Source organism: Echinops telfairi, unplaced genomic scaffold, assembly GCF_000313985.2.
Source record: "Echinops telfairi isolate 266 unplaced genomic scaffold, ASM31398v2 ScPeMD7_7479;HRSCAF=8517, whole genome shotgun sequence".
Lineage (NCBI taxonomy): Eukaryota > Metazoa > Chordata > Mammalia > Afrosoricida > Tenrecidae > Echinops > Echinops telfairi.
The window spans coordinates 806,717-823,223 of NW_022111383.1; the positions used below are offsets into that span (position 1 = coordinate 806,717).

General features: G+C 41.9%; 1 protein-coding gene across 4 annotated transcripts in view; it reads left to right on the forward strand.

The window, feature by feature from the left end:
- PARP11 (poly(ADP-ribose) polymerase family member 11) overlaps window positions 1-16,507 on the forward strand; it is a 70,780-nt gene that overhangs the window by 46,288 nt on the left and 7,985 nt on the right. For 3 of the 4 annotated variants that reach the window (XM_045285863.1, XM_045285862.1, XM_004717640.2), the window contains 5 exons: window positions 636-764; window positions 1,585-1,705; window positions 4,175-4,250; window positions 10,590-10,662; window positions 10,742-10,872. In XM_045285863.1, the coding sequence (XP_045141798.1) occupies window positions 636-764; window positions 1,585-1,705; window positions 4,175-4,250; window positions 10,590-10,662; window positions 10,742-10,872 (530 nt within the window). Of the gene's footprint in view, window positions 1-635; window positions 765-1,584; window positions 1,706-4,174; window positions 4,251-10,589; window positions 10,663-10,741; window positions 10,873-16,507 lie in introns of those variants that run through there. The other variant, XM_045285864.1, reaches the window with a different exon arrangement.

Below are 16,507 nucleotides of genomic sequence, written 5' to 3' on the forward strand. Positions count from 1 at the left end.
CCACTCAAGTATAAACACCTTTTAATGCTATTGAATGGAATCATACTAAAATAAGAAGCAGATGCTCTAATCCTTACTAATACTAGCATGAATCATTCCGATGAGCTATGAACATATACTAAGAAATTTTTGGATCTGTACCCGTAATTTGAAGTCCTCATGGATATTGAAGAGCCCTGGTGGTGTGTACTGGGTTATGACCTGGGCTGCTTGCTGAAAGGTCAACAGTTCAAATCTCCCAGTTGCTCCAGGGGAGAAAGATGAGGCTATCTGTTCCTGTAAAGATTTAGTCTTGAAAACCCCTGGGAGCAGTTCTATTCAGTACTATAGAGTCACTATGAGTTGGAATCACTTCGATGGCAGTAGGTGATAGACCTTGACATCACTTTCTTAAATGGTTATGTGTCCATTGCTATATCCTACCTATGTGAATTGTTATTTGTGTCTTAAACACACATGTCCAGTATTTTCAATGCTTATCCACAAGCCCACACATGAAGCAGAATCCTATTTTTAAAGTGCTGGTATGGGGCAGACACTTGGAAGACAGTTCTTGGTAAGGAAGAAAGCGGTGGGTAGAGGACATTGATTATTAATAGAATTGTTTGTTCCTCCACCTCCTTCTGGCATTTCAGGAGATGTTTCACAAAGCAGAAGAAGTCTTACTCAAAACGACCGAGAAGGAGATGGAGGAGATGGATACGTCCGACACCCAGTGGGGCTGGTTTTACTTGGCAGAATGTGGGAAGTGGCATATGTTCCAGGTACCTCTTCTCCTTGGTCCAGCAGAAGGGATGGAGAGTCCCTTAGCAGCCTCTTGCTCATGTAGAAAGTGATGATGGGTGCACCACCAGGCCAAAAGAAAGCTCAACCTTAAGGAAACGCGAGAGCTCCAGAGAAAGCAAAGTTAGACCATGGAGCCCTTTGCCTTTTCTTTCCCGCAGGGTTTCACTGTTAGGTGTGTAGAAAAAGCTGTGTGTTTGCTGTGCGTGCAGAGGACAAGTGGGACTGAGAGTTGCTCGGTGTCAGTGCATCCAAGCAAATCCAAATTTGAGTTGCGGGCCAAAGACCGAAGGAAGAGCACAAGCCCACATTACACTCCCTTCTGTACACCAGGCATCATGTTAGGTGCTGTGCGCATGCTCTCCTCTATCCTCACAATGATTCAGAGGAGGCAGATGTTAGTGCCCTGCCTTCCAGTCAATGATGCAAAACTCCTCAAAGTTCATACCAGTTGTCCAGGGTCACCTGGCCAGTTCATGGTAGCCTGGGATTGGAAGCCATCCTCCAAAACAGGCTCTTTTTTACCTTACACGGCTATTGAAGATTTCATTTGAGCTACTAAGGAAGATGGCTGTAGACACTGTAATCATTTGACAAGAGTGACTATTTTAAGATTTCTAATCCTTAAAGTGTTTTGAAGACACTGGTTTAGCTGTGACTCTCCTTGTGTGTTGGGAACGAGAGCAGATTACTGTTAGCCTGGTCCCTCCATTCTTCACCTCTGTGACCACAGCCCCACCTCTATGGCTAAGCCATTAATGTGAACAGCTGGTAAATGAAACTTTCTGGTTTGTCTTAAAGCCGGATACCAACATTCAGTGTTCAGTTAGCAGTGAAGATATCGAAAAAAGCTTCAAAGCAAACCCTTGTGGCACCATTTCTTTTTCTACTTCCAAATTCAGCTACAGGATAGACTTTGCAGGTATGTTTCCCTTTCCCTAATGGTTGTGTGTTTCCAGTATATCGATATGATACAGTCGACTGTAGCTCTGAGGATCAGGATTAGTTGACACGTTTGCACACAGTGAGGTCACTCCTTCTGTAAACCGCTCTACAAACTTGAGATTGAAAATCTCCTTGAACAACATTGCCTTTGGTAAAGGTCTTTATATGGGTAGCAGGGTTTGAAGCTCTCAGCTGCGCACCAAAAAGTTGGTAGTTCAAACCCCACCAGACCCTCTGCTGGATATAGGGAGCTATTAATGGATGTGGAGATTGTCATGGCTGTTGAGTTTATGTACTGCTTCTCAGAAACGCAAGACCCTCCAAAGCCTTCATGTGACGCCTTATTGTATACATTTTATTTTTTCGACCCTTTTTATCATAAGGGTCAAACAGAGAGGCTAAGTGCCAGTCAAAGTCACATAGGTAGCTGGTGACAGTTTCCAGACCAAAGTCCAGCTGAATGGCCCCTTCTTCCCCAGGTATGTGTGACAGAAAACACATTTCTTCAAAGGGCCATTGCCTTCTGCCATTTTCTGTTTTTTTCTGACACTTTCACATATTGGCCTGTGAATCTGGAACTCAGCCATTCACCAGGACAAAAATATTGGCATGTTGTAGATAACCCATGACCGTCCCTTTGGTTTTAACCCTTTCAGTCCCAAGGGGCTAGCTTCAGGTGTTTGCCGCAAAGCGCCAAACAAGATAGGGTGGGAGTGTGCAGTTTGGGTTGCTACACAGCTCAGGGCTGCGGCTCTTCTTGCCTAGTTCCTGCCTTTCCGGCAGAGTTAGTTGTGTGTGTGTGTGGGGGGTTTTGGGCAGGGTTAAAACCTTAGGAAATCCCTTTGTTTGCAACAAGGTCCAGCAATGGTGATGGGGCTTTGACCCGTAGGAGGGTATATGCAACCCAACAGCTAATGGTCACTGCCCTATTAACGTTGTTTCTCCCACTGCTTATCATTCTCAAGAATGAAAGCCACCAGCTGTACTCCTGACTCACCATACTTTAAAAAAAATTACTAGGCGAGTGAGCTGTAGGCACCCTGACATTCGCCTCTCTGCTGCCACTGGGCAGAGGTGTCTGGGAGGCATTTTTCAGTCTTATGTACAAGTACTACTTCTGAAGCAGGACCGAATCAGAATGATATGCGCAGACACCAGCTTTCGTTAGAGGGTGAAGCGTGTCAAACCATTTGGTACCTAATTCAGCAAGCCAGACATTGTTGAAAAAATTGCTTTTAACTAAGTCACATTTGAGGAAACTTTCTCTGACAATGTCATTCATTAGAAATTAGAAAAAAAAAATTTTTACAAAGAGGAGGTGTAATATATAATATAATAACCCAGGTTTGCCAAGAGTCTACATAATGGGACCATTCTAAGGCTGCAGGGCATGGGATTTCGTGTGCGCGAACGGCAGAGATATTAGCCCCGGCAGGTCTGCCATTCATCAACTTGGGTTCTCTGCATCCAGTGGCTGGAAAGGAAACTCAAAAGGAGGTGGCAGAAGGAGGCACCACAGGTGCTGCTGTCGGGGCCCAGGTGATCTTGCCTGCTCCTCACACAAAGGCCATGCCAGTGTGCAGCTCACGGAGAGTACAGCAAGGCAGAGCACCCGTTCAGCTGTGACGCTAGCCTTTGCCCAGGTGGCATCAGGCCTTCGTTTTGGAACGCAGCCATAGAATTTCGAGAAGACAGACCGGCACTCACTTTAAGACTCCATGGCTTCCCTTACTGGAAATGGTGACATTTACCTGGTAAATGTACCCTTCTGGGAGGTATAAAGAAAAGAACAAAATAATCCCACTAGTTAATAAGCTCATCCTTTTTATCCCTAGAGTCTCTTAGGGAAGTGTTTACTGGGCCCGACTAGGTTTGCTGTGTTTTTGGTTTCCATGCACAATTTAAAGAAAAGACAAAAGTCTACATTAAAAAAAAAAAAAAAGTTGTGGGTTTTCTTCGTTTTAAAATGACAATATCTCTTATTTTTATTATTTCCAAAATTTGCGAGGAGATGGCGGGACTTCCTTCGGTCCATTCAATAAGTCAACCAGGAAGATCCTGTGTAGTACGGGTTTTCTTCTCGCTCCTCGGTGCTCTTCATTTCCCTAAGATTAGAACCCTCGAATTTTAGTGCCATTTTGTGAGAGTGCGTGACCTCTTCAGTGTGGATGGAAATGGATTGACCATGCGCACAGAGCAGTGCAGAGACCAGCATGGTCACTGTTGAGCTTACCTCAAGCAGTGCACGTGGGCGCCCGGCAGCAGTTCTTTTTAGGGCATGATAAATAGATACGGGGTGACGGATTTTCGGTAGATGATGCTTATCAGCGGCCCCCGAGTTTCATGACTCCAGATGACTGCGCGGTGCGGCTGCAGGTCCTCGTGACAGTGTATGTAGCACAGCACGTTTCTGTGACTTGTCTCCTACCTTCGTCTTTGTCTACAGAAATGAAGCAAATGAATCTCACCACCGGGAAACAGCGCTTAGTGAAAAGAGCCCCCTTTTCCATCAGCACTTTCAGGTACCGTAAAGAGAATTGGGGGAGAAAGGGGAGGCTTTGGAGGCTGCATGGTTTTCTTTTCCTCTCCCTTCTCTTATTATTTGACAGAAACAAAACAACCCTGAATATGTTGGGTGGGTTATTTAATAATCTCAATGTTAATCTTTTATTTTTATTTTAATTTAATTTTATTTTTTTTTAATCCTTATGATTTTTTATTTATTTATTTATTTTTGATCTCTGTATATGTTTAATCATGGTTCCCTTTTTTTTTTTTAACATTTTATTAGGGGTTCATACAACTGTTATCCCAATCCATACACACATCAATTGTGTAAAGCGCATTTGTACATCGTTTCTCAAAACATTTTCTCTCCACTTAAACCCCCGACATTAGGTGTTAATCTTTTAATAGTTGATCTTGGCAATATTTAATCTCTCAATGGTTGAGTTATAATTTTCTATCAGGGTTTTCCTTTCCTGTTAATTATCAGTGTTGCATTTTCCCTTCTACATTTGTATCTTTCCAGTCTTTAGAGCACTTAGCATGTTTATTACCAGCTGCCTTATGGCTCCTGCTATAAGTCCTTAAAACAATCTGTGAGATAGGTCTGAACTCCTGAAGAGCCATCATTCTTTAGGCTGTGAATCTAAAACAACATGCCGCTCTATCCCACCCCCACTGGGCAACGCCTAGAAGTAACTTCACGCTTCATGTGACGACACAGGGTCTGAGGAAGATGGCCACACAGGCCAAGAAAGCTCAGCGGTTCTCCAAACCTGCACGGCATGCTTTCTTTTTTGATAGCTTTGGCCACGAACAAGAATGTTGAAAATAGAAAAAGTATGCAAAGAATTATAGATGCCAGGAAAAAATTATTGTTTTTTCCTGTGACTGGAATTGAAAGGAAAACTTTTAATCCATGTCTGCTATTTACTGGGATACTTCTTCAGGCAAGGATTGAAATTCCTTTTGCTCAAATAATGTTAACTGAAACACATTAACAGAAGCTATCACATGAATTGTAGAGAAGACTCATTTGCTACATGCAAAGAAATATGAAAAGATAAAGAATAATGAAAACATTTCCAGTTCCTTAACAGTTTGTTCCTTATGACTCTTGACTTATATTTTAGTGTCATGATTTAAAAGCTTTTCAAGAAATTTATGTACTGAATGACCTAGCATTTCTTTTTTTCCCCAAAACCATTTTATTAGGAGATAATCCAGACACCATACCATTCCATTCATTCACATCAAGCCGTGTTGTATAATTTCTCCCCAAATCAGTTTCAGAACATTTTCTTCCCTCTTAAACTCCTTGATATCAGCTTCCTTGTACCCCCTTACCTCACTGTGCCCCCTCTTCCCCCCAGGAACCTTTATTCTAGTTATTGTCTCTAAAGATTCATCCATCCTGGAGTTCATATACTGAAGACCATAGAAACACACATCACGGAGGGTCAAGAAGTTGACCAACAATGACAAAATGCAACAGAGAGATATGGGGGACTTTTACTTCTTTACCAGTTGTATCATATCCTTGTTCTTCAGTACAAGGGATATAATAAAAGAATTAGTTGTCTTCAAAGAATCAGTAATACAGGAGAGAACACTGAGATGGCTGGGTGGAAAATGTTACTGTAATTAAAAGTGTTGTTCTGTCTGGTCGGTCATGGAGTGTACAAAGCACAGAACAAAGGCAGACAGAGATGGAATTTACCAGAATGAAGGATGATAATGAACAAGATACAAAAGAAGAGGCAGTAAGTAGGCAGAGTACAGTTGAGTGTTAGGGTCATTAATTTATTGCAGGAGTATATTGAGCATGTACTACATGTCTAACAAGCCATGCTTCCTGTTGATCTCTCCCAACCAGAGGCAAGAAGCTCAATGACAATTGATGCATGGGAACAACTAGTTCAGTGAACCTTGAGAGCATTAGTTTCCACTCCCCTGAGACCAGAAAACTAGAGAGGACCCAGCTGGGCCATCACTCTCAAATGCCCTGAAAGGGATCGCTTTACAATGGCCTGTGTAGAGAGGGGAAAATATAGGACAATAATCAAAGTCATAAAAGGCAAAAAAAATACCATGAATTTTTTTTTAAGATTTCAGTCCCTTTCAAATTTCTTTGTTCCCGAAACTCAAAGAACATTTAAAAGAAATATGAATTCCCAATTCTTGGCCCTTAGTCATCTCTCAGGCCGGGAACTGAGCTCACCCTTAAGACCCAATTTTCATCCAAACAATAGATAGGTTTATAAGGGAAACAATAATACTAGTGCAGTATGCACACAACAGAATAATCAATCATTTGACATCAAAGTGGCAGCATTTACCCAAGGACAAAATTCAGAAGGACTAGGGAGGGAGACAGAAGGCAGAGAGGAATGGGATAAATGGTGTTCATTGTGGAAGGTTGCAACCGATGAAATAGTTTTAAATGTGAACAAAGTGAATTATTGAATGAAAAACTTGTCTGCTCTGTAAACCATCACCCAACTAACATTAAAACGTTTTTAAAAATTACCTCTCAAGAGACAATCAACAACTGCATTTTATCATCCAATATCAGTAAATTGTTCACTATTGAAACATTAGTAATAAACCCAAATAAAAAGAATGATATGACTCGAGGGGAGAAGTCTGAAGGGTCACAGTCAGAGTTGTAGGGTGAATGGGGTGAAGCTTGCGAACGGGTTCAGTCCTTGCCTCACTCAACAAATGAGCAGGTGCACTCTTGTGAGCCTCGTTCTGCAACTCTCCTGAGCTGTTTCTCCGCAGCATGGTGGCATTGTAGGTGCTGTCACACTGGCTGCAGCCCATCACACCCTGGGTACCATAGAACGAAACACTGCCCTGCCCTGTGTCCTCCTCACAGTTGCTGCCATGCTTGACCCCAGTGTCACAGCCCCAAGTCAGTCCACTCTTTTGAGGAGCTTCCCCTTTTTTGCTGTCCCTGCACCAAATATGGTGTCCTTTTCCAGGGACTTGTTTCCCTGGATAACATGTCCAAGGTACATGAGACTAGGTCTTGCCATCCTTACTTCCAAGGAGCATCCTATTTGCACTTGTTTTAAGACAGATTTGTTTGCTCCTTTTCCAGTTTATGTGGTACATTCAATATTCTTTGCCCATAGCGTATTTTAAATGCATTGATTCCTCTTCCATCTTCCTGAGTCGGTGTCCAATTTTCACAGGCAAATGAGGCAAGCGAAATGACCACAGGTGGGCTCAGGTCTTGTGCAGTAGACTTACAGAATACAGATATGTCATTCAATCTCTTCATTGCTGCTTCCTTGAGAAATGATGGTGAATGAAAGCAGACGGAATCCTTGATAACGTCAATCTTTTCTCCAGTTGTAAAGATTTTTATTTTCTTTACATTGAGTTGTAATCCATATCGAAGGCTGCAGTCCTTGATCTTCATCAGCAAGTGCTTCAAGTCCTCCTCCCTTTCTGTAAGCAAGGTTGGGTCATAGGCATATTACAGGTTGTTAATCAGCCTCCCTCCCATCCCGATGCCACACTCTTCGTATTATCCAACGTCTCTGATTATTTGCTAAGTAGACAGATTGACTAAGCATGGTGAGAAGATACAGCCCCGATACACACCTTTTCTGATTGTACACAATATTCCTTTGTTCCCCTCTCACTGCTGACTCTTGATCCATGTGCAGGTCCCCATGAGCACAGTGTAGTGCTCTGGGATTCTCATTCTCTTCTCAAGGCCATCCATAGAGTGTTATGGTCCGTGCAGTCATATGCCGTAGCACAGTCAATAAACACAAGGAAACATCTTTCATTCTGGTACTCACTGCTTTCAACCAAGTCCCTCTGACACCAGCAATGATATCCCTTGTTCTACATCCTTTTCCGAATCGGGTCCGAACGTCAGGCAGCTCCTGGTCAATGTACTGCTGTACCTGTTTTTGGATGAACTTCAGCAAAATTTTACCTGCATGCAATACCAATGATAATTGTTCTATAATTTAAACATTCTGTTGGGTCACCTTCCTTTGGAATAGCTACAGATGGGAATCTCTTCTAGTCAGGTGGTTAGGTCTTACAAATTTCTTGGCATAGTAAAATGAGTGCTTCCAGTGCTTTATCAGCTTGTTGAAATATTTCAATGGATAGTCTGTCAATTCCTGGAACCTTGTTTTGGCTAATGCCTTCAGTCCATCATGAACTTCTTCCTTTAGTACCATTGTTTCTGGCTTATATGCTACCTCCTTAGATGGCTGAATGTTGCCTAGTTCTTTATGGTATAGTGGCTGTATATTCTTCCCATTTTATTTTGATGCTTCCTACATCATTCATTCTTTTACCCATAGAATCTTACAATATTGCAACTCGAGAGTTGGATTTTTTTCTTGAGTTCTTTCAGTGTAAGATATGCTGAGCATTTTTTTTTCCTTTTTGGTTTTCAAACTCTAGGTCCTTGCATATTTCATTATATTGTACTCCGTCTTCTTCAGCTTCCCTTTGAAGTTTTCTGTTGAGCTCTTTGACTTCATCTATTTCATTTGCCTTAGCTACTCAATGAGTCAGAGGACATTTCAGAGTCTTTTATGATATCTATGCCAATCTTTTTCTTTCCCATCTTTTTAATTACATTTGTTTTCTTCATTTTCAATGTTCTTGCTGTCATCCACAGCTCAGCATGCCTTCTGTTATTAATATTCAGCCAGTGGAATCTGTTCTTAAGATGGACTCAAAGTTGTGCTTTGACTCTTGTGGACTTATTCTAATTTTCTTCAACTTCAACCTGAATTTACCTACGGGCAGTTGATGGTCTGAACCACAGTAAGCTCCTGAACTGTTTTTAGCTGCTGCTGATAAGCTTCTCCATTGTCTCTTCCCACAGATGTAGTCAGTTTTATTTCTGTGTACTCCATCTGGAGAAGTCCGTATGTTTAGCTCCTGTCTGTGTTAACTGGCAAAAGGTATTTGCGTTGAAGAACTCATTGATCTTGCAAACTTTTATCATGTGATCTCCAGCTTTATTTCTGTTTCTAAGCTTTTTCAACTGCTGTTCCTTCCTCTCTTTCCTACTCACACATTTTGATTGCTTGTTCTGTTTAATCAAGTTTAGACTAAAGATGTTGATGAAATTCTTCAATATCTGTGATAGGTGCATCTATTTGATAATAATTGTATTGACTAGATTCCCTTGTTTGCAGACATTGTATTTCAAGCTAGATTTTGACAGACAAGCGGTGGTCTCACCAATGTACTTTCATTTTTCTATCAATTTCTTAGTAAGCCTTTGTGATTGTCCCGTGTCCTTGGGGAAAATCTATCAAGATTATCCATTGTGAATCAAAAAAACAAAACAAAACAAAAACCCCCAATCATCATAAAGTTCTGGACTCCCTTACTCTCTTGAATTTTTACTGGTCCAACAGATATCAGAAGCCATTGTTTTCATTGATCATTTTATTTATTATTATTTTGGCCTACTGAGGCTGAGCTAGTGTATTATTGAGAGAACGTGTCTGTATCATCCACTGATTGCAGAGATGTATAAACATAGTTTGTTTGGAATACACCTGAGATTATGTGAACTGGACGCTTAGTGACAATACTTTTTGATTTATCTTTGTATTTAAAATACCCCTAGAACTCAAAAGATCCACAACTCTTCAGGAAAGCGGGCAGAGAATTTGAACAGTTCATATAACCTCACCCATAATGAGAGTGCCCTGGTGCTTTAGTGGGTTACACATTGGCTTTCTAGTTACAAGATCAGCAGTTCAAATCCACCAGACACTCTTTGGGAGACAGACCAGGCATTCTAATCCCTTACAGTCTCAGAACCCCACAGGGACCATCCTACCCTGTCCTATGGGGTCACTATGAGTCAGCATTGACCACGTGGTAGTGAAGTCGTTTTTTTGTGTTTACTTGTTTTATAACAAGAGAAATATAAAGGAGCTTCAAAAAAAAAAACTTTTGTAAATTCTCCTATCTCCTAATTCCACATTTTCACAAGCTTTTCAGTAGCCAGTATAATTATATTGAAAGGCATTTGTAATCTGGAGTTTTATTTTCTTCTCAGCAATCCCTTTCTTTATTATTAATATCTTACCTAAAATCTTCCTTCATTTTAAAGAAATTCAGGAAATTTCAGACAGACAACTGTTTTTGAAATTGTGATGGTGTATAAGGCTTGGTGTTTTCCCGCAATGTTCTGAACTGAGCACTAACAAAGTAGCACCCCGTGCAGATCTCAATAAGGCTAGAAGCATGAAACAAAGGGCTGCACTCACTGGTATTTGTCACAATACCTGAGACAGGAACACTGCACTTTGTAGAAAAGGTTAATATTTTGCTGTTTTGTGTCTTTTCAGTTACATCTGTGAAAATGAAGCTATCCCTCTGCCGCTACACTGGGAGCACGTGAACACCGAAGTTCCCTATCAGGTGAGAGCCGGGCTGCTGTGCATGTCTTCTGAAAGAAGCCGGAGGGAGCCCGTGAAATGACATGCACTCCTTTCTCCAGCTTATTCCTCTGCAGAGTCAAACCCACGAGTATAACGAAGTTGCTGGTCTCTTTGGGAAAACAATGGATCGCAACCGAATTAAAAGAATTCAGAGAATTCAAAATCTAGACTTGTGGGAATTCTTTTGCAGGTGAGACAATTTCTGGTCTGAACCCTCTCTTTGGCCTCTAAGCGTTGCTTGTAGCCTGGAATCAGTTAAGCACAAATGTTAGGTTTATTAAGTTTCAGTGGTACTGTATGAGCCATTTAGACATGTGGGGCTCTTCTGTGTCGTATTCAGCCCGGTCTCTCAGCTCTCTTGTCCAGGCACTCTTAGGGAAGCCAAGAGAGCTGCTTCTGTGGGGTAAATGTGCCCGACTCGGCCTACATTAGCACCGTGCAGTGTTAGAAGGGGAAAAGCCTGCTCAAGGTTCCCAGAGGCTCCTTCCACCTGCAAGGGTCTTGAGCTGTGCATATTGGCAGGAATGGACATTGCAAAGGACTCTGGGGAGCTGCTTAGTTGGATTGAGCATGACTTTGCTAACCCAACCTTCTAATTCAACTAGAAGTCCTTAGCTTGCTTTGCTCTGAAGGGCCCTTTTAAACTTCCCTCTTTTTTTCTACTCAATTTAGAACTTAGGGTGTAAGATTTTAAGCCTTAGTTCACTGCCCAATACATAATGGAAATGACCCATTAGATTGTTCACTAGGCTGTTAACCTAGAAAATAAAGACCATTACAGAATGCCTCAAGGAATTGCTCAAATTAATCTGCTGTACTGTATTTTTATTTTAAACAAGTGCTACTTCAAATAAATGAGTCTGTGAAATATTTTTATTAATATTTTGGATGACACTTGATGCCTGCCTTTTTTTTTTTTAGAAATGTAGGCTAATTTTTCATTTTTAAATCCAGAAAAACTGGGGAGAGGTACTGGTGTTAACAAACCCAGGGACAAGGGAACAACAAGTGATCCAAATCGGTGGTGAGGAGGGTGTGGGAGGCCTGGTAGGCCATGATCAAGGGTAATGTAACCAAGAGGAATTGCTGAAACCCAAATGAAGACTGAGCATGATAGTGGGACAGGAGGAAAGTCAAAGGAAATAGATGAAAGAGCTGGGAGGCAAAGGGCATTTATAGAGGTCTAGATAAAGGCATGTACATATGCAAATTTATTTATATATGAGGATGGGGAAATAGATCTATGTGCATATATTTATAGGTTTAGTATTAAGGTAACAGAAGGACAATGGGCCTCCACTCAAGTACTCCCTCAATGCAAAAAAACTTTCTTCTATTAAATTGGCATTCTGTGATGCTCACCTTCCCAGCACAACCGCTGAAGACAGAGCAGGTGAATAAGCAAATGTGGTGAAGAAAGCTGATGGTGCCCAGCTATCAAAAGATATAGCGTCTGGGCTCTTAAAGGCTTGAAGATAAACAAGTGGCCATCTAGCTCAGAAGCAACGAAGCCCACATGGAAGAAGCACACCAGCCTGTGTGATCACGAGGTGCTGAACGGATCAGTTTTCAGGCATCAAAGAACAAAAAAAATCATATCATTGTATGCTCACCTCCATGATACAATCGCTGAAGACAAATGGGTGCATAAGCAAATGTGGCAAAGAAAGCTGATGGTGCCCAGCTATCAAAAGATATAGCGTCTGGGCTCTTAAAGGCTTGAAGATAAACAAGTGGCCATCTAGCTCAGAAGCAACGAAGCCCACATGGAAGAAGCACACCAGCCTGTGCGAACACGAGGTGTCGAAGGGATCAGGTATCAGGCATCATCAGAACAAAAAATCTTACCATAGTGAATGATGGGGGGAGTGCGGAGTGGAGACCCAAAGCCCATTTGTGGGCTACTGGACATCCCCTTACAGAGGGGTCTTGGGAAGGAGATGAGCCAGTCAGGGTGCGATATAGTAACGATGAAAAATACAACTTTGCTCTAGTTCCTAGATGCTTCCTCTCCTCCGCCCTCTCCCAACTACCATGACTCGAATTCTACCTTGCAAGTCTGGCTAGACCAGAGGATGTACACTGGTACAGATAGGAACTGGAAACACAGGGATTCCAGGGCAGATGATCCCTTTAGGACCAGTGGTGTGAGTGGTGATACTAGGAGGGTGGAGAGAGGGTGGATTGGAAAGGGGGAACCGATTATAAGGATCTACATGTGACCTCCTCCCTGGGGGACGGGCAACAGAAAAGTGGGTGAAGGGAGACGTCAGACAGGGCAATGACAAAATAATAATTTATAAATTATCAAAGGTTCATGAGGGAAGGGGGAGCGGGGAAGGAGGGGAAAACATAAGGAGCTGATGCCAGGGGCTTGGGTGGAGAGCAAATGTTTTGAGAATGATGAGGGCAATGAATGTGCAAATGTCCTTTATACAACTGATGTATGTATGGATTGTGATAAGAGTTGTATGAGTCCCTAATAAAATGATTCAAATAATTCACTTGAAAAAAAAAATCCAGAAAAACTTCAAGTAGATACAAAAATAGAGTGCCTAACATAATAAAGCCCCATAGACTTGACTTAAACGTTATCAAGATTTACACACATACTCTATCCTTGTGTTAGTCCAGGTAGACTAGAGAAACAAATTCATGGACACGCATATGTGTATACAAAAGAACTTTATATAAAAGAACCATTGTATATTGAGAAACCTCCCAGCCTAGTCCAGATCAAGTCCATAAGTCCACTATTAGCCCATAGTTCCCATATTAGTCCATAAATTCCTCTTTAGACTCACACAGTCATGCAATAATGCCAAGTACAGGAAGATCACAGGCCAGTGTGTGGAAAGTCTTGTAGATCCAGAGGTGGTGGAAGGATTTCAGCACTGCCAGGGTTCTCCACATGGCTCCTCCAGCTCCAGGGCTCTGGCTCCATCAGTATGTCTGCATGCGACTTCTCAACAGGAATGTGTAGCAGAGAGTGTGTCCCACCTCCAGGGAGGAAGATAGGAGTTGCCAGAATCTTCAGGAGAAGTTCATGCCCACACAGAGGCCCAATTGACAGGCTAGACTCCACCCCTTCAGAAGTTGACAGATTATGTATTTCCACAGACCACCCCTTGTCATCTTGACACTTTCACACTACTCTTTAGCCATATTTAATTTTCAAACAATAAGAAAATCATATTTGTACCTAATAGGATAAAACTAAACTGCATACAATTCAATATGTGCCAAAGCCTTATTTAAACATAATATTCTTTAAGTGAACCAAACAATACTCTAAGCTTAACAATTGCACTTAAGTGAACACCTATACCGTAATCCTATGAACATATTCCCCCACTTATACAAGTTTGTAAGCCAGCCACTTCATGCTTTTATCCGCCCCATTTTAGGTATCCAATTTCTATATTGCCCATTTATATCAACCCAGTGCTCTGAGGAGACAATCATATTCTTTGATGTGAAGAATCTTCATACTAATTGGAACTTTGTGAAGTCTGTATCCATAAGCAAAGTCAAATCAGGACAGGCATCCATAAAATCAGCACCAATATGCACCAGTTCACAGGCTCAAAAATCATCTTTTTGGGTTCTGGTCAACTCATCGTGGGCTGCCTCACTTAGCCTTACCAGGGTGTCCATTAGTCCCCTCACCTTTAGACCATGGGCTTGTCACAAATTCTCAACAACCCTAGCCCCCTTGTGCTAGGTCATGAACTTAAGACCAGTCAACCAGCTCTCATTTTCTCCTCTCGTTCCTGTGCACCAGGTTCACGGGTGTCAGTGGCCAGACTCAACCTGTCTCTTCATTGCTGCATTTCTCTCATGTCCACTCAGCAAGTGCATCCAGATGGTCACCTAGCAAGCATTTCAGCCTGCCCAAAGGCACCCTTTAACGTTCAGCCCTAGAGAGGAGTGTCTTCAGGGATCCAGATTTTTTCCAGCTTTGGGCATAAACCACTAATTCAAAATTCAAAAAAAACCACAGGTTCTTTTTTTCCCCATCAATCTGTCAACAGCCCCCTAGGCAAGTCTCTTCATCTTCAAATGCCCTGAGCACTCAAGACACTGGGTGGGGCTTATCTTTTCAGACCCTTCTTGGCAGGTGTGTCCTAATCCATTTAAATATTCAAATTAATGGCTGAAGGCAAATTGGCTTACAAGCTCTCTATTTGATACTCCCAATAATCATTTCTATCAATTATTATATCAATAACAATAAGCAGAAGAAAACAGTATAAACCTAGGACAGCCAAATTGTAAACTTAATTTGTAATACAGTCAAGTTCAATGCTTATCTAAATTAGTCCATTGATACAAAATATTGCCTTAGGCCTCTGGCTGCATTGCCTCATACCAGGACCAGGCCTTCTGTCAGCCATTTTCACTAAGCAACTCTGAGAAATTCAAGGAGTGATTTCACTCCCTGAGCTCAAAATATACATTAATCACATTAATTTTCACTATTCCAAACAGGAATAACCAAAGACAAGAACCAAACAAAATAATCAAAACTTTAACTTCATATATTCTTTCCAGAAAACAACCCAGGAAACTGCATTGCCATATCTGACCTCTGGCTAGCCAAAGAAGAAACACTACCATGAGGTAGAGGTCAAACAAACATCTCCTCTCCAGCTTTATGATTTGTTTATGATTAGTACCCTACTCCCGGTACCATAATGTGTTCGTCTGGGTAGACTAGAGAAACAAATTCCTAGACATGCATATGTGTATGAGTTTTTATAAAAGAGCAATTGTATATTGAGAAACATCCCCGCTCTATCCAGATCAAATCCATAAGTCCAATATTAGCCCATACTAGTCCAATACTAGTCCTTGAACTCCTCTTTAGACTCACACAGCCATGCAATAATGCCAAATGCAGGAAGATCACAGGCCAGTGGGTTAAGAGGCATGTAGATCCAGTGGCGGTGGAAAGATCTCAGTGCTGGTGTGGGTCTCCATGTGGCTCCTCGAGCTCTGGGGTTCCAGCTCCCTCAGTATGTCTCCATGTAGCTTGTCAACAGGAATGTATAGCAGAAAGGGTGTGTGTCCCACCTCTGGAGAGGAAGATAGGAGTTCCCAGAATCCTCAGGAGAAGGCCATGCCCACACAAAGGCCTCATTGACTGTGACCTGATTGACAGGCTAGACCCCACCCCTTTGGAAGTTGACAGATTATGTAACGACCACAATCCCTTTTTAACTTTGTTCGTTATTATAATTGTTACTACAACATCTTAAAGTGAATCCCAGACCTTCACTCATTTCAGCCCCGTGTACCTGTGAATGAACTGACTCTCTCCCTGGCGATGATACACAAACTTCGCTCATGCTCGGTCAGTCAGCCAGCATGACTGGAGTCTCTTTCGGATTAGATCCTCACAGTAATGGATGGAATACACGGGGCTTTCAGCGGGTGTTCCTTACAGTTCTGCATCTTTACATGAAAGCAGTTCTTACTTCTCACAGTCACTGGGCTCCAGAGTTTAGAAGGTTTTCTTCAATCCTTGTGTAGATGATTCTCCTGCAGGGGAAGGCAATGGCTTCTGCTTCGTCCGTTTTATTCTCACCATAAATCAAGTGTGCTCTTCTAGAACAATCTGATGAAAATGAATTCCTGATTCCGAATCTGGCCTCTGGAGTGCATATGTCTCCCTCAGAAACTGCAACCTCAATTAAGTCCAGTGGTAAAAATAGACCAGTGAACCCAAAACATTTGGTAAAAAGACTTTCATTGTAAACCCTTTTACTCTCAGTTTTACGTACTATTGGTTTATAGCAGCGGTTCTCAACCTGTGGGTCGTG